We start from the raw sequence: 24,336 nt of genomic DNA, 5'->3' as shown, positions 1-24,336 counted from the left end.
TAAGTAACTGGGACTACAGGTGCCTGCCACTGAACCCGGCTAATTTTTGTATTTTTAGTAGAGACTGGATCTCACCACCACGTTGGCCAGGCTGGTCTCAAACTCCTGACCTCAGATGATCCACCCACCTTGGCCTCCCAAAGTGCTGGGATTACAGGAGGGAGCTAATGTGCCAGGCCTTGTTTTGTAGTTTAGATTACTCTGGCTACTGTGTGGAGATTGGATTAGGAAGTTTAGGCCCGCAGGCCTGAGATCAGTTAAATGTTGCTTGTCATCTAGGTGGCCAGGATTCAGGGAGAGGGACAATGCTTGTTGAATGGCTGTTATGTGAATTAAATTGGCATATATTAAAGGTGATCTTTGTCAGGAGCATGAATGCTGAAGCAGTTAGCACGCAGTATGAGAGTCATTTGTATATGAATGAAATTGGCAAGCATTAAACAAATGAGGATTCCGGAGCTATATAGACATGGGTTAAACTTACGGCTCTGCCATTCACTAAATCTGTGACCTTTATTTATTTTTGGGAAGTAGTTTAGCTCTGTTGCCCAGGATTAAGTGCAGTGGTGCGATCTGGGCTCACTGCAACCTCTGCTTGTCGGGTCAAGCAATTCTCCCACCTCAGCCTCCCGAGTAGCTGAGACTACAGGTGTGCACCAACAATCTCCACTAATCTTTTTATTTCTAGTAGAGACAGGATTTCACCAAATTTGCCAGGCTGGTCTTGAACTCCTGAACCTCAAGTGATCCGTTCTTCTCGGCCTCCCAAAGTGCTGGGATGAAGGCGTGAGCCACCATACCTTGCCTGAGCAGTAGCGCGATCTCAGCTCACAGCAGTCTCAACTTTCCAGGCTCAAGTAATCCTCACCTCAGCTTCCCAAGTAGCTGGGACTACAGGTGCGTGCCACCACGCCCTGCCAATTTTTGTATTTTTTTTTGTAAAGATGGGATGTCGCTTTTCTTTTTTCTTTTTTTGAGACGGAGTTTTGCTCTTGTTACCCAGGCTGGAGTGCAATGGTGCGATCTCGGCTCACTGCAACCTCCGCCTCCTAGGTTCAGGCAATTCTCCTGCCTCAGCCTCCTGAGTAGTTGGGATTACAGGCACTGCGCCACCATGCCCAGCTAATTTTTTGTATTTTTAGTAGAGACGGGGTTTCACCATGTTGACCAGGACGGTCTCGATCTCTTGACCTCGTGATCCACCCGCCTTGGCCTCCCAAAGTGCTGAGATTACAGGCGTGAGTCACCGCGCCCGGCCTGGGATCTCACTATTTTTACCGGGCTGATCACTAACTCCTGGGCTCAAGTGATTCGCCCGCCTCAGCCTCCCAAGAGAAGTGCTGGGATTTCAGGCGTGCGCCATAGCTCTCAGCCCAAGGTATTTTTTTTTTTTTTTTTAAAGGCAGGGTCTCGCCCTGTCGCCCAGGCGGAAGTGCAGTGGTGTGATCACAACTCACTACAGCCCCGACTTCGACTTCCCAGGCTCAAGTGATCCTCCCGCCGCAGCCTCCACGCCCAGTTAGTTTTTTGTATTTTCTGTAGAGAAGATGAGGTCTCGCTTTGTTGCCCAAGCTGGCCTCGAACTCCAAGGCTCAAGCGATCCTCCTGCCGCAGCCTCCCAAAATGTTGGGATTATGGGCGTGAGCCACCGCGCCTGGCCTACTATCTTTGTCTTATAGAAATAAAAGAATGGAGGAAACTGAGGCTCGGAGACGGTAATTTCCCTAAGGTTCCACAGCTAATGAGTGGAGCGACGATTTGTGGAACGAAATGAATGAAATCGATGTGGCAGCGGGCCCGAACGCGCCGGGTCGGTGAAGCGGCGTAGAGGCGGAGCGCGCAGCTCACACCCGGAGGCCGCGGTTTCCAGGAGGAAACGAGGGTGCTTTGGTCACTGCGCGTGGCGCCTCGGCGGAGACCCCGCGCTGCCTTTCTCCGCCGTGGCTCAGTCCTCGGCTGACGGGAAGCAGGAAGTGGCGGCGGGCGTCGCGAGCGGTGACATCACGGGGCGACGGCGGCGAAGGGCGGGGGCGGAGGAGGAGCAAGCCGGGCCGGGGGGCGGCTGCACAGTCTCCGGGATCCCCAGGCCTGGAGGGGGGTCTGTGCGCGGCCGGCTGGCTCTGCCCCGCGTCCGGTCCCGAGCGGGCCTCCCTCGGGCCAGCCCGATGTGACCGAGCCCAGCGGAGCCTGAGCAAGGAGCGGGTCCGTCGCGGAGCCGGAGGGCGGGAGGAACATGACATCGCGGAGGTGAGGAGCCCCGAGGGGCCCGGCCCGGGCCTTGGCCCGGCTCCTGCCGCGCTCGGTCAGCCCCGTCCGGAAGGGGGCGCCCCGGCCGGGCTTCGGACTGCCGTCCCGGATCGGGTTGGGGGCAGGTTCCCTCCTCGTCCCCTCGCCCTCCCGGGGCCGGGGGCTGGCCCCGCCGCGCCCCCACCCTTCGGGTCCCCATTCATTTCCTGCGTCCCCGAGTTCCGGCTGCGGCAGCCCGGGGGATGCCCGTCAGGCCCCGGGCAGGTAGAGCCGCCGAAGGAACCACGGGCGCCAGCGGCCCGGCTCAGCGTCGCATTCCTGACCCATTGCCTCATGAGAATTGCCTCATGGTGATTCCGAAATAACCCTGCTCACTTGGGGAGGCTCCTTGGGACATGAGAGGGCAGTTGCGTGGGGCCGGACCCCCAGTGGTCTAGCCGTTTTGGGTCACTGTGCCACTTGCGTGCATTTGGGGACCTTACGCAGGACCCCTGACGCTTTTACATGCCCCTTTGTGTCTTCTTTTTCTCCCACCCCTCACGTGCCAGAAATGGAAAAACTGACTGTATGTGCAGCCACTAGAAGTATTTCCTTCCTCTGCGATCTTCGCTTTGGGAGATGGAAAGGAAGGGAGCCACATCTCGTTATTTAATCCTTCACTGCAACCTTCAAGTCAGGTCACTTTACTGGTACCCGTTTTATGGATGAGGAAACCGAGGCCCAGAAGTTACGTGCTGTAAATGGCAAGATATGAAACTAAGGAGTATTAGTGAGTTAATGAGATCCTTTGAAAGGTCAGGGTAAATACTACTACTAATAGCTAACATTTGCTTAGTTCTGACGGCCCTGTCAGATGGCTATTATCCTCATTGTAAAGATGAGTAAACCGAGATTCAAAGGTTAAGCAAATTGCCTCACAGCAAGTAGGTGGTGGAGACAGAATCCCTACCTTTAATCAGTATGTTGCTTCTATTACTTTGTAACTATTGCTAACCATTTGTAAGCCTTAATTTTGTTGTCAAACAGTAGTGTGACCTGTTGTTTTCAGATAATGATCCCGCTGTTTTGTATGGTCACTGTATATACCACTCACACTTAAGACCCATTATCTATTCTTTTCCGTGGTTGTTCAATTATGGTCACTGTCTTAGACATTTAAAAAAAACGATTCAAGCTATTGGGGCTATTTGAATGAGATTTTTCAAAATATTAGGAATGTCTCCTCCAAACACACCTGCCATGTTATTCATATACGGATCTGGAGTTTAAAAAAGGGAGAAAAAAGAAAACTGAGAACTGGTAGGAAGTGAGTGACTTGGACAGGTCTGTTGGCAAGTGTTTGCAGATCTGGGTAATATATAACTGCATTTCAACAGAACAGTGTATAGCCTCAAATGTTCTAATTCTTTAGGGAGCTTTTAAATAAAACAGTTGTCTATTCTTTAATCTGTCAAATAGTCATTGAGCCTTTTGTTCCTGGTGTCTGCTCTTCCAGACAAGTAAGGATCTGCTGCTTTAGGAGACAAAAAGAAAGGCGGCTGGGGGTTGGGAAAAGGTCTGGGGAGTAATAGACCCTGCATTGTCCAGTTTGTTGGTTTAGAAGCAGAGAAGTGTGGGCATAGTCAAAGCAGCAAGTAAGTGGTAAAGATGACAGTTTGAAAATGGAGCAATTACTTCTCCCCTCCAGCCCTGTTATTGTGCACTGCCCAAAAAGCCAGATTATGAACATAATACACATAATTTTGAATGATTCATTTTTTTTTGATTGTGAGTCTGTTTTATTTGTTAACCAGCCTTAATAAGGTATAAATGACATATAATAAATTGCATATATTTAAATGTATGATTTCATCAGTTTTGACACACATATACACTTGGGAAACCACCACCACAGTCAAGATAATGCACACATCTACCACCCCTCGTGATTTTGCCTCGTGTTCTTTATAATCCCTCCTTTGTTCTTAGGCAGCCACTGTTCTGCTTTCTGTCACTATATATTAGTTTGCATTTCCTAGAATTTTATTTTTTTAAAATTTTAAAATTGTTTGAATAGAGATGGGGTCTCGCTGTGTTGCCCACGGCAGTCTCAAACTCCTTTGTTTAGGTGATCCTCTCACCTTGGCCTCCTGAAGTATTGGGATTATAGGTATGAGCTACCCTGCACAGCCCTAGAATTTTATTATTATTATTATTGTTATTATTATGGCTTTTTTGAGATAGAGTTTCACTCTGCTGCCCAGGCTGGAGTTCAGTGGTGCGGTCACTGCAGCCTTGATTTCCTAGGCTCCCTCCCTCCTTCTTCCTCCTCCTCCCTCCTCAGCTTCCCGATTAGTGGGGCTACAGGTGTGTACCACCATACCTGGCTAATTTTTGTATTTTTTTGTAGAGACAGGGTTTTGCCATGTTCTCCAGGCTGGTCTCAAACTCCTGCGCTCAAGTGATCCTCCTGCCTCGGCCTCCCAAAGTGCTGGGATTACAGGCATGAGCCACTATGCCCCGCCTTCAAATTATTTTAACCTAGTATTAATTCATTCAACAAGTAGTTAATGAGCCAAGCAGGATAAAGCAATAAATAGGGAAATATTGCTATTTTCATGGCTGAGAGAGAGCAGACAAACACATGACTAAATAGGACAATTTTAGGTAGTAATAATTCTAGGATGGAAAAAATCCCACAGAAATGTGAGGATGGGAGAATGCGGTTTGTTTTGATAGGTGATTTAGAGGAGGTGATCGTATGAGCTGACACCTGAATGACAAGTATTAGTCTGAATTTTGTTTTGCTTAATTATCAGAATAACTCCTTTTGGGCTAGACTTTTATATGTATCCAGTAATTAAAATGTACTGATATCTCTCAGCATCATAGGTAGGGAAACTAAGGCATTGAGCAATTAAGTGAGTCCTCCCTCAATCGTGTAGCAGTGATAGTACTGGATTTAAAATTTGAGGTTGCTTCTCTGCCCTTCTCTGCCTTTGTGAAACCAACAGAGCTGCCTGTATTTTCCCACTCTTCCTTCAGAATGTGTACCTCCTTTACACCTGCTTTTGTTCCTCTGAAATACATACTCGAGGATGAGCTGAGAGGGGCAGAAAATTGAGCTTGTTCTGAGACCAGAGGCTTTTGGTTTATCTCTTGCGGGTCAAGTACATTTTGTCCTGGGCTCTCCCTGGCGGCCATGTTTGTTTATCTCCTGCGGGAGTAAATAAACTTGCTTTGCTGAAAAATAACAGTTCTGTGTCTTTCCAGTGAAACTGGGTTGTCTTTATTAACGTCAGGTCCCGATGTAAGGCCAAGTTTTTGGTTTGAGTTGCTCAAGTGTAGAGGCCGCTGCTAAGATAACTTACCCCTCTTATCCCTGGTCACTGTGGAGACGTTTATGAGTGGCACATGATGCTGGAAAAGCAGAGCCAACTCATGTTTGTAATTGTTCCTAGCAGGCCGTAGTGTACTTTGTTAGGCAGCCACAGTACAATAGAGACACTCAGCTTATTCCCCTTTCCTCTGGGAAACACACACCGCACTTGCCATCTAATGCCAATGTTTTTAGGAAAGAGAGGCAAAAAGTGATGTTGGCAGGGTCTCTGGGAGTTGTGGACCCCAACCAAGGGTTAGAGACCCTGAAATGGATTCAGATGCCCTAAAATGCAGCCCAGTTCATTACTATGAATTTTGGAGGATTGTGTGCCTTGAACAAATGTGTATATATGACGGTCTTTGATAACACTGAAATAGGAAACATACTATCCATTTTGTGAGGAGCATTGAATTTAGAAAGGGAGACTGACTTTTGTGCCAGTATCAAATGAATTTGATAAAGCTAGTACCAAAATGAAATTTGATTTTTTTTTTTTTTTTAATAGAGCCTGAATCCATCATCCAGGCTGGAGTACAGTGACACAGTCTTGGCCCACTGCAACCTCCACCTTTTGGATTCAAGCAATTCTTGTGCCTTAGTCTCCTGAGTAGCTGGGATTACAGGCATGTGTCACCACGTCTGGTTAATTTTTGGATTTTTTAGTAGAGATAGGGTTTCACCATGTTGGTCAGGCTGGTCTTGAACTCCTGACCTTGTGATCCACCTGCCTCAGCTTCCCAAAGTGCTGGGATTACAGGTGTGAGCTGCTGTGCCTGGCTACAATGTCTATTTTAAAGATAATGGTTTAAGTTTTTATCATCCCACCGGCCACTCTAATGAAACATCTATCCATACATTGAAGAACTATTTATGGTGAGATTACTATGTGCCAGGCACCGGGTTAGGCATTGGATATTCCAGGTCTTAGGAAATAGCACGTGCAAAAGTGCTGAAGTGGGAGATCTTGGAGTGATTAAAGAATAGGAGAGAGCACATGTGGGAGCTGTGAGGCTGGGAAGGTGGGAGGTAGGTGGGAATAGACTCCACAGTGATTCTTAATGTCTTTAGTGTTATGTGGACCATGGAGAGAAGTGCAGATTGTATTTTTAGAGCAATGCAAAATCATAGAAGGATGTGATCAGGGGAGTGGCATGAGCCGATCTATTTAAAAATATTTCTCTGGCTGCTGTGAAGGAAGGATTGTAGGAGGCAGGAGTAGATTCAGGGAGATGAGACAAGTGACAAGAGAGGCTTTGAACTTGGTTATAAGTAGTCTGTGGAAAGTCTTTTTCAGAGGTAGTTTCCGTTTATTGCCCTGTCATCAAAGCAGAGATGCTGACCAATGAAACTCCATGAGAAAATAGTGATTTATAAAAACATAGCTATGTACTACCATTAAAAAGCTGCTTCAAAAAAAAAAAGATAAAAAGTGGATTTAACAACCTTTTTTTTTTTTTTTCCAAGATGGGGGTCTTACTCTGTCACCCAGGCTGGAGTGCAGTGGCATGGCCTCAGCTCACTGCAACCTCTACCTCTCAGGCTCAAGCAATTCTCCCACCTCAGCCTCCCGAATGGCTGGGACCACAGGCAAATGCCACCGTGTCTGGCTATTTTGTGTGTGTGTGTGTGTGTATTTTTTGCAGACATGGGATTTTGCCATGTTGCCCAGGTTGGTCTCGAACTTCAGAGCTCAGGTGATCCACCCGACTCAGCCTCCAAAGTGCTGGAGATTACAGATGTGAGCCTCTGGGCGCTGCCTTACAACTTAAATTTTTTTTTTTTTTACATTTACAAAGATGATTATTGCATTGTTGGAGATGACGAAATATTGGAGACAGCTGAAATCAATAGAGGGGCTAGTTAAATGAAACACAGTGTAGCATGCCTTAGAATACTTTTCAGAAATTTAACTTTTTTTTTTTGAGATGGAGTTTCGCTCTTGTTACCCAGGCTGGAGTGCAATGGTGCGATCTCGGCTCACCGCAACCTCCGCCTCCTGGGTTCAGGCAATTCTCCTGCCTCAGCCTCCTGAGTAGCTGGGATTACAGGCACGTGCCACCATGCCCAGCTAATTTTTTTGTATTTTTAGTAGAGACGGGGTTTCACCATGTTGACCAGGATGGTCTTGATCTCTTGACCTTGTGATCCACCCGCCTCGGCCTCCCTAAGTGCTGGGATTACAGGCTTGAGCCACCACGCCCGGCCCGAAATTTAACTTTTTTGTAGCCTTTTAATTATAATGCTTGTCCCTACTGATGCCTTTTTTTTTCTGCATGACTTGCTAATGAAATTTTATAGGATATTAAAATTTAATTAGATTAGAAATGAGGAATATTCTTTTTTTTTTTTTTTTTTTTTGAGACGGAGTTTCGCTCTTGTTACCCAGGCTGGAGTGCAATGGCGCGATCTCGGCTCACCACAACCTCCGCCTCCCGGGTTCAGGCAATTCTCCTGCCTCAGCCTCCTGAGTACCTGGGATTACAGGCACGTGCCACCATGCCCAGCTAATTTTTTGTATTTTTAGTAGAGACGGGGTTTCGCCATGTTGACCAGGATGGTCTCGATCTCTCGACCTCGTGATCCACCCGCCTCGGCCTCCCAAAGTGCTGGGATTACAAGCTTGAGCCACCGCGCCCGGCCGAGAAATGAGGAATATTCTTATAATCTGTAGAAAGTGGCAAACTATAACCTTATTCCCTAAGAACAAATATAATAATTTTTCTGGAGCAGCAGGTAAGAAAGATATAAATTTGTATGTATACAAGAAACTGAAATTAGACTGTATATTTAAAGCTTACAAGTGCAGTTTTGTTACATGAATGTGTTGTCCAGCATTGAAGTCCAGGCTTTTAGTGTAACCGTCACCTGAACAATGTACATTGTACCCGTTAAGTAATTTCTGATCCCTCACACCCCTTCCACCCTGAAATTAGACTTTGGATTCCTAGTTTAAATTCCACCCCCTCTTTTTTTGAGACAAGGTCTCACTCTCTCACCCAGGTTGGAGTGCAGTGTTGCAATTGCAGCTTACTGTAGCCTTAAACTCCTGGGCTCAAGGGATACACCCTCCTCAGCCTCCGTAGTAGCTGGAACTGCAGGCGTTCACCATCATATTCAGCTAATTTCTGGATATAGAGATAAAGTCTGAACCCCTGGGCCCAAGAGATTCTCCCCAAGTGCTGGGATTACAGGCATGGGCCACTGCACCCAGCCTCAACCTTTTTTCTCAGTATGGCAGCCTTGAGATGAAGTTCCTGAAATTACTGGCTAGCTTGACTGTTTCCCCACATCACTGGGGAGGGGGATGCATAGATAAAACAGAATGTTCAACATCGTTATATTTTATTTTTGTTTCATCAGCATCTTTTTTTAAACTCACTTGACGTAAGTCCCTACCCTCTAAGAGTGAAGCCTTTGCAGAATCTGCATTCAGATTTTGGGTGTGATTCAGGTTTGTAAACCCTTTTTTAATTTTTTTATTTTTTGAGACAGAGTTTTACTCTTGTAGCCCAGGCTGGAGTGCAGTGGCACCATCTTGGCTCACCGAAACCTCTGCCTCCCTAATTCAAGTGATTCTCCTGCTTCAGCGTTTCGAGTAGCTGGGATTACAGGTGGGATTATGCACCACCAGGCCTGGCTAATTTTTGTATTTTTAGTAGAGAAGGGGTTTCACCGTGTTGGCCAGGCTGGTCTTGAACTCCTGACCTCAAGTGATCCACCTGCCTTGGCCTCCCAAAGTGCTGGGATTATAGGCATGAGCCACCATACCCAGCCAAAACCCTGTTTTTAAAAATATTTATTTTATTTTATTTTTGTTGCTGAGAGATGTAAACTCTTACAGGCAGGAATTATGTCTTCCATTTTTTAAAACCCACTCAACACAGGGCTCATGTGTAATAGGCCCTGGAACTTATTTCAGATATTGATTTGAGGCTCTTTTTCCCAAGTGCTGGGGTGTGTGTGTGTGCGTGTGTGTGTGTGTGTGTGTGTATGGGTGTATGTAAGTCTTTCTATGAGATGAGTGGTACCTACCTGGGCTGTATTATGGCCTTATTTATTTATTTTTTTAAATTTCACTTATTTTTGTAGATATGAGGTCTCACTATGTTGCTCAGGCTGGTCTTGAACTCTGGTGCTCAACCAATCCTCCCTCCTTGGCCTCCCAGAGTGCTGAGATTACATGTGTGAGCCACCACACCTGGCCAGTGATCCTTAATAAATGCAGATAATGGCCAGGTGCGGTGGCTCACACCTGTAATACCAGCACTTTGGGAGCCCAAGGCTGGCCAATCACCTGAACTCAGGAGTTTGAGACCAGCCTGGGCAACATGGGCAAAACTGTGTCTCCACAAAAAATACAAAATTAGCTAGGTGTGGTGGTGCACGCCTGTAGTCCCAGCCACTCGGGAGGCTGAGACAGGAGAATTGCTTGAACCTGGGAGGTGGAGGTTACAGTGAGCCAAGATCGTGCCATTGAACTCCAGCATGGGTGACAGGGTGAGATCTTGTCTCAAAAAAAATGTAGATATAGGCAATAGATATAGATATAGATACAGATAATGCCAGATGATGGCTGGTTAGAAAGGATTGTCAGGGGCTGGCAGGTTTTGCAGGTGTTAGAATGAGCAAGATGAGGAGAAGGAGGATGCTTACTTCCCTCTCCTTGTAACTCTTTCTCTACTCCCTTCCCTGAGTGTGTTTTTTAAAGACAAGGTCTCACTCTGTCACCCACGCTGGATTGCAGTGATGCAGTCATAGCTCACTGAAGCTCAAACTCCTGGGCTTAAGCGATCCTCTTGCCTCAGTCTCCTGAGTAACTGGGGCCACAGGTGCATACAACTATGCCTGGTGAAGGTTTTCTTTTTTTTTTTTGAGACGGAGTTTCGCTCTTGTTACCCAGGCTGGAGTGCAATGGCACGATCTCGGCTCACCGCAACCTCCGCCTCCTGGGTTCAGGCAATTCTCCTGCCTCAGCCTCCTGAGTAGCTGGGATTATAGGCACGCACCACCATTCCCAGCTAATTTTTTTTGTATTTTTTAGTAGAGACGGGATTTCACCACGTTGACCAGGATGGTCTCGATCTCTTGACCTCGTGATCCACCTGCCTCGGCCTCCCAAAGTGCTGGGATTACAGGCTTGAGCCACCGCGCCCGGCTGGTTTTCATTTTTTAAGAAATGGAGTCTTGCTGTGTTGCCCAGGCTGGTCTTGCACTCCTGGCTTCAAGCGGTTCTCTTGCCTCAGTTTCCCAAAGTGTTTTTTGAGACAAGGTCTCATTATAGGCATGAGCCACTGTGCCTAGCCCATCAGTGTCTTTTTATCCTTTACTCCTGTCAAAATTAATTCACTCAGCAGCCACTGAACAAGTGCCTACTATATACATAGTGAGGACTGGAAATTTATTTATCTCTTCTCATCCTGTCTGGACCCTCTGTATTAATTGTAATTAATCTGTATTAATTGTAATAAACATGTTGATAAACTCAAATGAGGCCATATTGATTTGCCATTTCCTCTTCTTCCAGGTTATATAGATGCACTTACGTTGCAGGTTTCATTTGTTGGTTTGGTTTAAATTAAATCCTATTGTGTCAAATTATGCTAGGTGTGAGTTGGGGGGGTTCATGATGTGTGTTATCTTTTTTTTTTTTTTGCCTCACTAATATTACAAGTGTTTATAACCCTTGAGGCTGGCCCTATATATAAAGATTTTTATTAATTCCAATGTTCTTTATCTTCCCTTTATAAGTTTTCAGGGTCAAATTAACTAACTGCATCTTACTAGTGATAAGCAAGTTGCAAATCGCAAAATTGTTACACGTATTAAACCTGTAACTGGCAAGCATTTTTTGTAATTGTGAATGCTTTTTGAAAAAAAAAAAGCTATGGAATGAAAGTTTAAAATCTACTGAAGCTCAAGTAGATGGTGGAGTAGCCATTTCAATTTCTAACTATGTATTATTTGAAATAATGTGGAGAAATCTCCAGAGCAATGAAGAAATATATGAAAAAACAGTGTAACTTAAGTGACATACGTGTCACAGTTGCCTATGTGAAACTAACATAATTATGCATGAGAAGCATCTATCCTGCATAACATCCACCAATAATAATAATGATAATAATAGTGAAAACTAATGTTTATTAAGTCCTTACTGTCTCCAGCCTCTGTGCTAAATACTGGTTACTACGTTTCCCCAAAAATATTATTCTCATCTGTTTGTTCTTAATAACAGGATAGCATAATTATAAGTTGTAAATGAAATGATACAGTTTATTTAATAAAAGGATAAAGGAGAAGACCACCTACCTTATCTTCTGTTGCTGATCTAGCTGATAGATGTAGGTGGTGTTTACCTGGTTTCACCTTTGGCAGTTGAAACTGCTGTTTTTTTTTTTTTTTTTTTTTTTTAGTGACAGGGTGGGCCAGGCTCAGTGGCTCACACCTGTAATCCCAGCACTTTGGGAGGCTGACGCAGGCAGATCACTTGAGGTCAGGCCAACATGGTGAAACCTCATCTTTACTAAAAGTGCAAAAATTAGCCAGGCAAGGTGGCACACACCTGTAATCCCAGGTATTCGGGAGGCTGAGGCATGAGAATTGCTTGAACCCAGGAGGCAGAGGTTGCAGTGAGCCGGGATTCAGCCACTGTACTCCAGCCTGGGCAACAGAGTGAGACTCTGTCTCCAAAAACAAAAACAAAAAAAAAAAAAAAGAGAGAGAGACAGGGTCTCGCTCTGTTGCCCAGGTTGAAGTACACTGGCATGATAATAGTGCACTGTAACCTTCAACTTCTGGGCTCAAGCAATCCTCCCACCTCAGCCTCTGGAGTAGATGGGACTATAGGGGCATGGTACCATGCTCAGCTATTTTAAAAACTTTTTGTAGAGATGGGCTGTTGCTATGTTGCCCAGGCTGCTCTTGAACTCCTAGATTCAAGTTATCTTCTCTCCTCTGTCTCTCAAAGCACAAGGCTGATAGGCATGCCACCATGCTTGGTCCTAAAAGCTTCTTTTATAATGTTTTCCACATCCTGAGCTTCAACAGAATAATCTATATAAGTGTTATTTCTGTCAAGAATGCAAAGGTGAGAACATGTAGTTACAACAGGAAATCATCTGTATTTAGAGTTCCACTTTAGAAAGTTTTAGAAATATGATGGCTGGGTGTGGTGGCTCATCCCTGTAATCCCAGCACTTTGGGAGGCCAAGGTGGGTGGATTACCGGAAGTCAGGAGTTCAATATGAGACCAGCATGGCCAACGTGGTGAAAAATGTTAAGAAACTTTTTTTTTTTCAGTTTTTTTTTTTCTTTTTTTCTTTTTTTAATTGCATTTTATGTTTTGGGGTACATGTGAAAAACATGCAAGATTGTTGCATACTTTTTTTTTTTTAGAGATGAGGTCTCACTATGTTGCCCAGGCTGTTTTAAATCCTTGGCCTCTGCCTCAGCCTTTAGAGTAGCTATGACTATAGGCATGTGCCATCACCCAGCTAATCAAAATTTTATTTTTATTTATTTATTTATTTTTAGAGATGAGGTCTTGCTTTGTTGTCCAGACTGTAAGTTAGTTTCAGATATCAACATCTGGTGTTTCCAAATGCATGGGGAGGCACTGGGGCGAGTTTTGGGCTCATATGCATAGGTACCCTAGACATTCACTTTGCAAATTCTTATTAAAATGACTACAGTAGCATTCAGATAGGGAAAAATATCATTGTCAGCACTACTGACTGGGTGAGAAGAGACTGTATGCTAAAAACAATAACCATCTTTTTGCCACATAAAGAGCTGGTGGGGCCAGTTTGTAGAGGGCTTTGCCAGCTGTTCTGCCTCTTCCTCTTGAGTATGTGGAAGTTGGAGTCATCCTTGACAGCCTCCTGTTGAAACCACCCAGGTCACAGATGTCAAACTGTGTGGATATAGGAGAGAGCAGTGATGGGGCTCACCCCAAGGTTGCTCTTCCTTCCCTTCTGGCCACAAATGTTTAGTAAGGAACTGCTCTGTATTAACCCTTTGCTAGGGGCTGCATGTACAGTGGTGAAGAATTAGACATGGTCCTACTCCGGAGGCTGAGGTGGGAGGACCCCTTGAGCCCAGGAGATGGAGCTGCAGCGAGCCATGCTCTCCAGCCTGGGGGTCAGAGTGCACTCTGGGGAGTGCACTGGGGAGCCACTGCACTCCAGCCTGGGGGTCAGAGTGAGACCTATCTCTAAAAATCAAAAAAAAAGAGGCCAGGCATTGTGGCTCACACCTGTAATCCCAGCACTTTGGGAGGCCAAGGTGGGCGATCACCTGAGGTCAGGACTTCGAGACCAGCCTGACCAATATGATGAAACCCCATCTCTACTAAAAATAGGAAAAGTGGTGGCACGTGCCCGTAATCCCAGCTATGCGGGAGGTTGAGATAGGAGAATCGCTTGAACCTGGGAGGCAGAGGTTGCGGTGAGCTGAGATTGCGCCATTGCACTCCAGCCTGGACAACAAGAGGGAACCGTTGTCTGAAAAAAAGAAAAAAAAAAAAAGCCAAAACAAACAAAAAACCAGAAACAAAACAGAAACAGAAAAGAAATAGACATGTCCTTTGCCCTCATATAACTGCCAGTTTAGCCTTCAACCTGACGATTGTAGAAATGTGGGATTAGATGGTATGTTGCTATGTTGAGTGACATCTCTGAGAAGCAGGGGGCGTATTGAGAAGGTAGGCTGGGGGATCTGACTGTGGGACTGCTGGAGGGAAAAGCACATGTAAAGGCCGCATGTAGCACATTGGAAGAAATCGGAGAACTGATCAGAGAACTAGTCATCTAGGGACCACACCGTGCAGGGCCCCGTTAAGATCTGTGACTTTATTCTAAATGTTTTCTTCTGGCTAACATCTAAATTTCTAGTTCCAAAGGTGAAACTCCAAGGGCAGGTTCTGTGCTAAGCATTTTGGATGTATTAATTAATTTCCACCACACAACACTGCTGTGAATTAAGATAGTTTATAAGCATGGCAAGAAACCCAGAAGTCATAATGGAAAAATCTGATAAATTTAACCATGCCAACATGAACCTTTGTAGGGAAAAAAATACCACGGACTAAAAAGGCGGGGCGGGGGGGAAGGAGACAAATATTTGCAACACACACATTAAAGGGTAATTTTCTGGTTATATCAAGAGCTCTTATAAATGAGTAAAAAAAAAAAAAAAAAAAAAAACCAAAAAAAAATCCAATAGGAAATGAGCAATGACAAACTGGTAACTCATGGAAAAGGAAAAACAAGTGGCTTGAAAACATGAAAAAGTGCTCAGTCTCATGAAGAAATGCAAACTAACGTGATACCATTTTCCATTAATCAGAGAGGCAAAGATGAAAGAGTTTGGTAATATATGTAGTATTGACACAAGTGAGGGAAAACAGGGGATTTCACACTCTGTGGCTGTCCAAACCAGTACCTTATTTTGAGGGCAGTTTGACAATATTTGTCAAAATAAAAAAATTATATATTGTCATGTGCCACATGATGGTTCAGTTGATGATGGACGGCATACATAATGGTGGTCCCATAGGAATATAATGGGCCAGGCACAGTGGCTCTCACCTGTTATCCCAGCACTTTGGGAGGCCGAGGTGGGTGGATCACCTGAGGTCGGGAGTTTGAGACCAGCCTTGCCAACATCGTGAAACCCCGTTTTTACTAAAAAAATACAAAAAAATTAGTTGGGTGTGGTGGTGGGTGCCTGTAATTTCAGCCCCTCAGGAGACTGCGGCAGGAGAATCGCTTGTACCTGGGAGGTGGAGGTTGCAGTTGAGCTGAAATTGGGCCACTGCACTCCAGTCTGGATGATGGGGAGATACTTCATCTCAAAAAAAAAAAAAAAAAAGATTATAATGGAGCTGTCCTGTATAGATGTACCATTTTAACTTTTTTTTTTTTTTTTTTTTTTTTTTTTGAGAAGAACTCTTGCTCTGTCACCCAGGCTGGAGTGTAGTTCCATGATCTGGGCTCACTGAAACCTCCACTTCCTGAGTTCAAGTGATTCTCCTGCTTCAGCCTCCCAAGTAGCTGGGACTACAGGCTAACAGAGTGTGTTACCAAGTCTGGCTAATTTTTGCATATTTAGTAGAGACGGGGTTTTACCATGTTGGCCAGGCTGGTCTTGAACTCCTGACTTCAAGTGATCCGCCTGCCTCAGCCTCCCAAAGTGCTGGATTTATAGGCGTGAACCACCACACCTGGTCACCATTTTTAATCTTTTTCATTGTATTTAAACTGTACCATTTCTATGTATGGATGTGTCTCGATATATAAATACCATTTTGTTACAGTTACCTACAGTATTCCATACAGTAGCATGCTGTGCATTTGTGTAGCCCAGGAGCAATAGGTTATACATATAACTCAGGCTCTGCCATCTAGGTTTGTGTAAGTATGTTCCATGATGTTGGCACAATGACAAAGTCACCTTATCATGCATTTCTCAGAACATATTCCTCATGTTAAGCAAGGCATGACTATATCTTGACAAAGCCATTTTCTTTCTTTCTTTTCTTTCTTTTTTTTTTTTTGAGACGGAGTTTCGCTCTTGTTACCCAGGCTGGAGTGCAATGGCGCGATCTCGGCTCACCGCAACCTCCGCCTCCTGGGTTCAGGCAATTCTCCTGCCTCAGCCTCCTGAGTAGCTCGGATTACAGGCATGTGCCACCATGCCCAGCTACTTTTTTTTGTATTTTTAGTAGAGATGGGGTTTCACCATATTGACCAGGACGGTCTCGATCTCTTGACCTCGTGATCCACCCGCCTCAGCCTCCCAAAGTGCTGGGATTACAGGCTTGAGCCACTGCGCCTGGCCATTTTATTTCTAAAACTGTAATTTTACAGATTTATTTGTAAAAGTATGTAAAAATTATTGTAAAGGATATGTTCTGCTGCATTATTTGTAATAACAAAAAACAGGATAACATAAATGTCCTATAAGAAGGGTTAGATTATGGCTGGCACATTTGTACAATGGGGTATTGTGTAGCCATTAAAAAAGATTACTAGGTGCAGTAGCTCATGCCTATAATCTCGACATTTTGGGAGGCCAAGGAAGGAGGATTGCTTGAAGCCAGGAGTTTGGGGCCAGCCTGGGCAACATAGCAAGACCCTACCTCTACAGAGGAAAAAAAATTAGCCAGCTGTGGTGGTGCATGCCTTGATGGTTCCAGCTATTGAGGAGGCTGAGAGGGGATCACTTGTCCCTGGCAGGCTGAGACTGTAGTGAGCCATGATTGTGCCACTGTACTGCAGTCTGGGAGATAGAGTAAAACACTGTTTAAAAAAAAAACAACAAAACACCCTGTAAAATGTCAAGAAGTCCTGGGTATGGGCCAGTTGTGGTGGCTCACACTTGTAATCCCAATGCTTTGGGAGGCAGAGGCAGGACTACTGAGGCCAGGAGTTCCGATACTAGGCTGAGCAAGAGAGTAAGACTCCATTTCTACAAAAAAAAAAAAAAAAACTGGATGGGCATTGGGCATAGTGGTGCATTCCTGTAGTCCCAGCTACTCAGGAGGCTGAGGTGGGAAGATTGCTTGAGCTTGGGAGGTTGAGGCTGCAATGAGCCATGATGACAGCTCTACACTCCAACCTGCAAAACAGAGTGAGACCCTGTCTCAATACAACAACAAAAAACCCATCAAAGTACTGATAAAGATCTTCAAGTTGTAGTATGTGAAAAAATCAGAGTGTAAAACAGGAGAATCCCATTTGTATGTGTGTCAAGTGTGTTTCACACAGGCAGGCACAGAGGGAGTAGTGTGTTTATGCACATGCACATATGTCAGTGTATATATGTATATATACAAGGCTTGTGGTTTTTTTTTTTTTGTGATAGAGAGAGTCTTACTCTTTTGTCCAGGCTGGAGTGCAGTGGCACGATCTTGGCTCACTGCAATCTTCACCTCCCAGGTTCAAGCAATTCTTATGCCTCAGACTCCCAAGTAGCTGGGATTACAGGTACACACCACCATGCCCAGTTAATTTTTGTATCTTTAGTAGAGATGGGGTTTCTTCATGTTGCCCCCCAGGCTGATCTGGAACTCCTGGCCTCAAGTGACCCACCTGCCTTGGCCTCCGAAAATGCTGCTGCCCAGGCTGGAGCTCCATGACACAATCACAGCTCACTGCAACCTGACGTCCTAGGCCCAAGCAATCCTTCCACCTCAGCCTGCCAAGTAACTGGGACTACAGGTGTGTGGCATCAGTGCCCCACCAATTTTTAAATTTTTTGTAGAGATGGAGCCTCCCTATGTTAAACTCCTGGCGTCAAGCAGTCCTCCCACCTTAGCCTCCGAAAGTGCTGAGATTACAGGTGTGAGCCACCTCACCCCGCCTTGTACAAAGATCTTCATAAAAGCAGTTAATAATAGTATGTTTGAGGTTGCCATCACAGGGGTTAGGTCAAGGATGAATGTAAGAAATTCTTTCCATCTATTTTTGAAAAAGAAGAGATGACAGTGGTGACAGTCGGGGAACAGATAAACAGATAGATTATGGGGGCACAGGCTGTATAACCAGTGTTTAAAATGAAGCAGCTGAGCCTGTGGCATTTCATTTAATGCAGACTAATAGAGCAACAGCCAGAAATTCTTCACTTTTTTTTTTTTTTTTTTCTTTCCAGGAGCACGTGCACTTTATTGAACCACTGTAAAAAAGTGTGTGAGGGTAAAGGGTTGATACAGGATGGGCTGGGGGCAGGGCGAGGGATGGAATCTGGATACCAGGGAGACAGGTCACGGGCAGAGCCCCTGGCCCGGGTGATTCCTCTGGATCTACTGATAGGCTTGCAGAATCAGGATTGGGATGATGATCATCAGAATGGTCATGATGATGCCCAAAATCAGAGCCCAGATGTTCAGGCACTTGGCGGTGGAGGCGTAGGCCTGGGCCCCGGTCAGGTCGCCAACCATCTTCCTGTCCCTAGATTTCATGGAGTAGGCGAACGCTATGAAGCCCAGGCAGCAGGAGTTCATGAAGAGGGTGTTGAACAGGGACCAGATGACATGGTCGGGCACGGAGGTCTCGCTTCGGATGTGGATCACAGTGGATGTCGGGGGTGCAGGGTTGTGGGGCACCCCCAGCGCAGCCACCTCATGCTCCTCCTTCAGCATCTCATAGTTTGGGGGACGGTCGGTGCTGGCGGGAGTGAAGAAGGTTTGGACAGTGTGGTTCCTGGTGTCCGGAAAGACCTGCCGTGGTGGGGTTGCTGGGATGCTTCTCCGAAATTCTTCACTTTCAGTCGAAGAGAGGCAAAAGTTATTTTCCCTTCAATAGCCTGGTAACTGTAGGATTAAGTTTTTTTTTTTTTTTTGGAAATACTACAGTATAGTTACCAGTATAATTTAAAAATAAAGGCCGGGCGCGGTGGCTCAAGCCTGTAATCCCAGCACTTTGGGAGGCCGAGGCGGGTGGATCACGAGGTCAAGAGATTGAGACCATCCTGGTCAACATGGTGAAACCCCGTCTCTACTAAAAATACAAAAAATTAGCTGAGCATGGTGGCGCGTGCCTGTAATCCCAGCTACTCGGGAGGCTGAGGCAGGAGAATTGCCTGAACCCAGGAGGCGGAGGTTGCGCCATTGCACTCCAGCCTGGGTAACAAGAGCGAAACTGTCTCAAAAAAAAAAAAAAAAAAAGAAAACAAAAATTTAAAAATAATTAGAATCCTATTAGAATAAGAAACAGGTGTCTGCGTGAAGTAGACAGTAACTGAAGTCACTAAGTGGCAAAAGACAGAAAACAAAATATTGAAAGTAGAAAACAATCAACAGATGAGAGACCAAACATGAGCTGTCAGTGATAATGGATTAAGTCCTTCAATTAATGGCTGAGCCAGATGGAATAATAATAATAAAAAATCCAGGCCAGGCATTTCTGTAATCCCAGCACTTTAGAAGGCCAAGGTGGGAGGATCACTTGAGCCCAGGAGTTTGAGACCAGCCTGGGCAACATAGTGGGACCCCTCTATTTTATAAAAAATATTTTGAGAAAAGAAAAAAAAAATTGTGTTCTGCTTCAAAAAGACAAATTAGTACAGAGTGACAAAGAATAAATGAACATGGGCAAAAGAGATTCAGGTGGTATCAATATCGGACTAAGTAGCATTCAAGATAGAGTATTAAATATTAAGTTAATACTAGAGTAATTGCATATTAATAAAAGGTACAATCCGTGGTAGAGAAATTATAGTCAATAATTGTTTTATGTATCCATTAAGGTAACAACAAGCAAACAAGCTTTTTTTTAGTATATGCTTTATATGCTTTATAATTCTTTTAAAAGCATTAATTCGTTAATTCTCATTTTCTGTGAGGTAAACACTTATTATCCACATTTTACAGGTGTAAAAATCTAAGCAGAGAGATTAATTAGCTTGCCCAAGAGATGTGGCATTCTGGGATTTGAGACAGTGATGTGGCTCTGTAGGTTGCTTCAATAACCAAGAATCAGATTTTGTAAAATGTTTTAAATCAGATTTGTAAAATGTGTTTTTTAGAAGCATTTTCCTGATACTTTTCCCCTTTCATGGGTTTTAGTCTTGCAGATTGAAAAACACCAGTAAGTGCTAGAAGAGCAAAATATGCATCCAGATTTAATAGTATGGCTGTTTTTCTGAGACTTGGCATTTCATTGCTTTTGTATAGAAATGAAGATTTTTTTTTTTCTTCTTTTTTTGGCTGAGAATAGCACTGAACTCAGTGGGAGGGACTGTAGGTTGTTAAGTTGTCCGCCTCTGAATGGAATTGAATTTAAGTTTCATGGTTTCTAGAGAATGGTTTGTTTAAAGACCCTCAAATTGCAAGTTAGAATTGACTTGAGGTTTTACCAGGTAGTGAATTTTTCTTAAAAAGCAATTGAGGCCGGGCATGGTGGCTCACGTCTATAATCCCAGCACTTTGGGAGGCCGAGGTGGGTGGATCACGAGGTCAAGAGATCGAGACCAACCTGGTCAACAAGGTGAAACCCGGTCTCTACTAAAAATACAAAAAGTAGCAGGGCATGGTGGCGCGCGCCTGTAGTCCCAGCTAATCGGGAGGCTGAGGCAGGAGAATTGCTTTGAACCCAGGAGGCGGAGGTTGCGGTGAGCCGAGATCACGCCACTGCACTCTAGCCTGGGTAACATGCACTCCAGCCTGGGCAAGAAGAGCGAAACTCCGTCTCAAAAAAAAAAAAAAAAGCAATTGAATTGGGAGGTTGAGACATGGTAAAACCCTGTCTCAACTAAAAAAACACAAAAATCAGCCAGGTGTGGTGGTGCGCGCCTGTAATCCCAGCCACTCAGGAGACTGAGGCAAGAGAATTGCTTGAACCTGGGAGGCGGCAGGTGCAGTGAGCCGAGATCGCGCCATTGCACTTCAGCCTGGGTGACAGAGTGAGAATCCATCTTAGGGACACCGAACGTACTCCAGAGCTGATTGGAGGCGCAGTGAGTGCTCCGCGCCTGCGCAGTGAAGACCCCCCCCCCCCCGCCCAAGCCGCGCGCATGCGTGCAGGCCCAGCGCCCAAGGCGCGGCTTTTTAATTTTTTAATTTTTTAAATTTTTTTAAGTAGCGGTGGGGTTTTGCCATGTTGGCCAGTCTGATCTCGAACTCCTGACCCCAAGTGATCCACCTGCCTTGGTCTCCCAAAGTGTTGGGATTACAGGCGTGAGCCGCTGCGCCCCACCCACATTTAGATTTTTAATCTATTTACAATTTATTCTTTTTTTTTTTTTTTTGAGATGGAGTCTCGCTCTGTCGCCCAGGCTGGAGTGCAGTGGCATGATCCTAGCTCACTGCAACCTCTGCTTCCCGGGTTCAGGCGATTCTCCTGCCTCAGCCTTCGCAGTAGCTAGATTACAGGCATGCGCCACCATGCCCAGGTAATTTTCCTACTTTTATTAGAGACGGGGTTTCACCATGTTGGTCAGGCTTGTCTCAAACTCCTGACCTCAGGTGATCCACTCACCTTGGCCTCCTAAAGTGCTGGGATTACAGGCGTGAGCCACTCTCCCAGCCTAGAATTTATTCTGATACATGGAGTGATAAATGGTTCTAACCACTTGGTTATGGTGAATTATTTTCTAAATGTAGTATTGGATTGTTTATATTTTGTTTAGAAATTATGCTTCAGCCGCGTGCGGTGGCTCTCGCCTGTAATTTCAGCACTTTGGGAGGTCGAGCTGGGCGGATCACGAGGTCAGGAGTTCGAGACCAGTCTGATCAATGTGGTGAAACCACGTCTGTACTAAAAAGTACAAAAATTAGCCGGGTGTGATGGTGCGCGCCTGTAATCCCAGCCACTCAGGAGGCTGAGGCAGGACAATTGCTTGAACCTGGGAGGCGGAGGTTGCAGTGAACCGAGATCGCGCCATTGCACTCCAGCCTGGGCGACAAGAGTGAGGCTCTATATTAGGGACGCCAGAAGGACAGAGTGAGACTCCATCTTTTTTTTTTTTTTTTTTTTTTTTTTTGAGATGGAGTTTCGCTCTTGTTACCCAGGCTGGAGTGCAATGGCCCAATCTCGGCTCACCGCAACCTCCGCCTCCTGGGCTCAGGCAATTCTCCTGCCTCAGCTTCCTGAGTAGCTGGGATTACAGGCACGCGCCACCATGCCCAGCTAATTTTTTGTATTTTTAGTAGAGACGGGGTTTCACCGTGTTGACCAGGATGGTCTCGATCTCTTTACCTCGTGATCCACCCGCCTCGGCCTCCCAAAGTGCTGGGATTACAGGCTTGAGCCACCGCGCCCAGCGAGACTCCATTTTAGAGACACCAGATGTGCCCCCAGCTGATTGGAGGCTCAGCGACTGCTCGGCGCCTGCGCAGTGAAGACTCCCCAAACCCCCAAGCTCTGCGCATGCGTACAGGGCCGGGTGCGGGTTAAGTTTTGCTACTGTTTTTTTTAGTGTAGGTGGGATTTCGCCCTGGTGGCCAGGCTCGTCTCGAACTCCTGATCTCAAGTGATCCACCTGCCTTGGTCTCCCAAAGTGCTGGGATTACAGGTGTGATCAACCGCGTCCCACCCACATTTAGGTTTTTAATCTATTTACAATTTATTTATTTATTTATTTATTTTTTTCTTTTGAGATGGAGTCTCGCTCTGTCACCCAGGCTGGAGTGCAGTGGCATGATCCCAGCTCACTGCAGCCTCTGCTTCTTGGGTTCAGGCGATTCTTCTGCCTCAGCCTTCGCAGTAGCTGAGGTTACAGGCATGCGTTACCACGTCCAGCTAATTTTCCTACCTTTAGTAGAGACAAGCTTTCACCATTTTGGTCAGGCTTGACTCAAACTCCTGACCTCAGGTGATCCACCCACCTTGGCCTCCCAAAGTGCTGGGATTACAGGCATGAGCCACCGTCTCTGGCCTAGAATTTATTCTGATATATGGTTCTAACCACTTGGTTATGGTAAATTATTTCCTAAATGTGATACTGGATTCTGTTTGTATTTTGCTGAGAAATTCTGCTTCGGCCGGGCACGGTGGCTCACCTGTAATCCCGACACCTTGGAAGACCGAGGTGGGTAGATCACAAAGTCAGGAGTTGGAGACCAGCCTGGCCAAGATGGTGAAACCCCCGTCTCTACTAAAAATAGAAAAATTCGCCGGGCGTGGTGGCTGCACCTGTAGTTCCAGCCACTTGGGAGACTGAGGCAGGAGAATCACTTGAAGCCGGGAGGTGGAGGTTGCAGTGAGCCGAGATCATGCCACTGTACTCCAGCCTGGGCGACAGAGTGAGACTCTGTCTCAAAAAAAAAGAAAGAAAGTCATTACTTTGTAAAAGGAAGTTGGAAGTTTTCCTTTCTTTTTAGTACTCGGGAATAATTTTAAGAATTGGGACTATTTGGCCTTTGAGGGTTTGGTAGAATTCCATTGGGAAACCATCTGGGCCTGGTGATTTTCTGCGCGGTAGTTCCTTAATTGTTTTCTCTATTTTTTCTTATTTTTAATCAGGTAGCCCCTCAACCAGAATAGGTTCAAAGAGGCTCCCTCTGTTTCGTTTGTTGTTGTTGTTGTTTTTTAAACAAATTGGTCTAAGTTCTTACTCTAATGGATTAATTTTTGTAGACTGTATTTCCCTGAAAAATTACACATTCGTTCTAGGTTTTCTGATTTATTTCTAGAACTTTTTAGTCTTTCCCCCTGGAATCATGCCCCTTTTCCATAAACAGGGCTCTGATGTACCAGAAGTATTTTCACACTTCGGGTGGACTTTCTGTTTCTGGGGGTGGTTTTGGAGCAATTTTAGGCCTGCTACTAGCTCCCCTGTTCTCTACACCATGCTGTTTTTCTCAAAATGCTCTTGTTTTGCACAAAGGCTTGGAGTAGGAGGATGAGCAGTCACTCACTGATATTTGGTATATTTTCTTTTTTTACTTACAGGTAATCTGGAAGTTTGGGCATTCTCTTATTGAGGGTGTGGTTTTCATGTCGTTTTGTTTATTGTTTTCTTGTATGTGTTTTTTAGAGACAGGGGCTCACTCTTGTCCTGGCTGGAGTGCGGTAGCATCTTGATCATAGCTCACTGCATCTTCAAGCTACTGGGAATAGGTGACCTTGCCACCTCAGTCTCCTGAGTAGCTGGAACTACAGGAGCGTGCCACCATCCCTGGCCGATTTTTTTATTTTTTATTTTTTGAGATGAAGTCTTGCTCTGTTGCCCAGACTGGAGTTTAGTGGTGCAATCTCTGCTCACTGAAACCTCAGACTCCTGGGCAG

General features: G+C 45.3%; 2 protein-coding genes across 2 annotated transcripts in view; one reads left to right on the top strand and one right to left on the bottom strand.

Annotated features, from left to right (window-relative positions):
* Positions 1-2,023: 2,023 nt before the first annotated feature.
* The window catches only part of PTPN11 (protein tyrosine phosphatase non-receptor type 11), a 105,720-nt gene continuing 83,407 nt past the window's right edge, over positions 2,024-24,336 (top strand). Inside the window, exon 1 of the mRNA XM_039472139.2 lies at positions 2,024-2,247. Within this exon, the coding sequence (XP_039328073.1) occupies positions 2,234-2,247 (14 nt within the window). The 5' untranslated portion in view covers positions 2,024-2,233. The remainder of the gene's footprint in view (positions 2,248-24,336) is intronic.
* On the bottom strand, positions 18,371-24,021 carry LOC120364980 (interferon-induced transmembrane protein 3). The gene is made up of 2 exons (XM_039472141.2): positions 23,999-24,021; positions 18,371-18,870 (listed from the first exon to the last, which is right to left on the bottom strand). The coding sequence occupies exons 1-2, from the start codon at positions 24,019-24,021 to the stop codon at positions 18,411-18,413; spliced, it is 483 nt and encodes a 160-aa protein (XP_039328075.2). The 3' UTR covers positions 18,371-18,410.

The sequence above is a fragment of the Saimiri boliviensis genome, chromosome 7 (genome assembly GCF_048565385.1).
Source record: "Saimiri boliviensis isolate mSaiBol1 chromosome 7, mSaiBol1.pri, whole genome shotgun sequence".
Taxonomy (NCBI): Eukaryota; Metazoa; Chordata; class Mammalia; order Primates; family Cebidae; genus Saimiri; species Saimiri boliviensis.
This window is presented reverse-complemented; position numbering and strand designations above follow the sequence as displayed.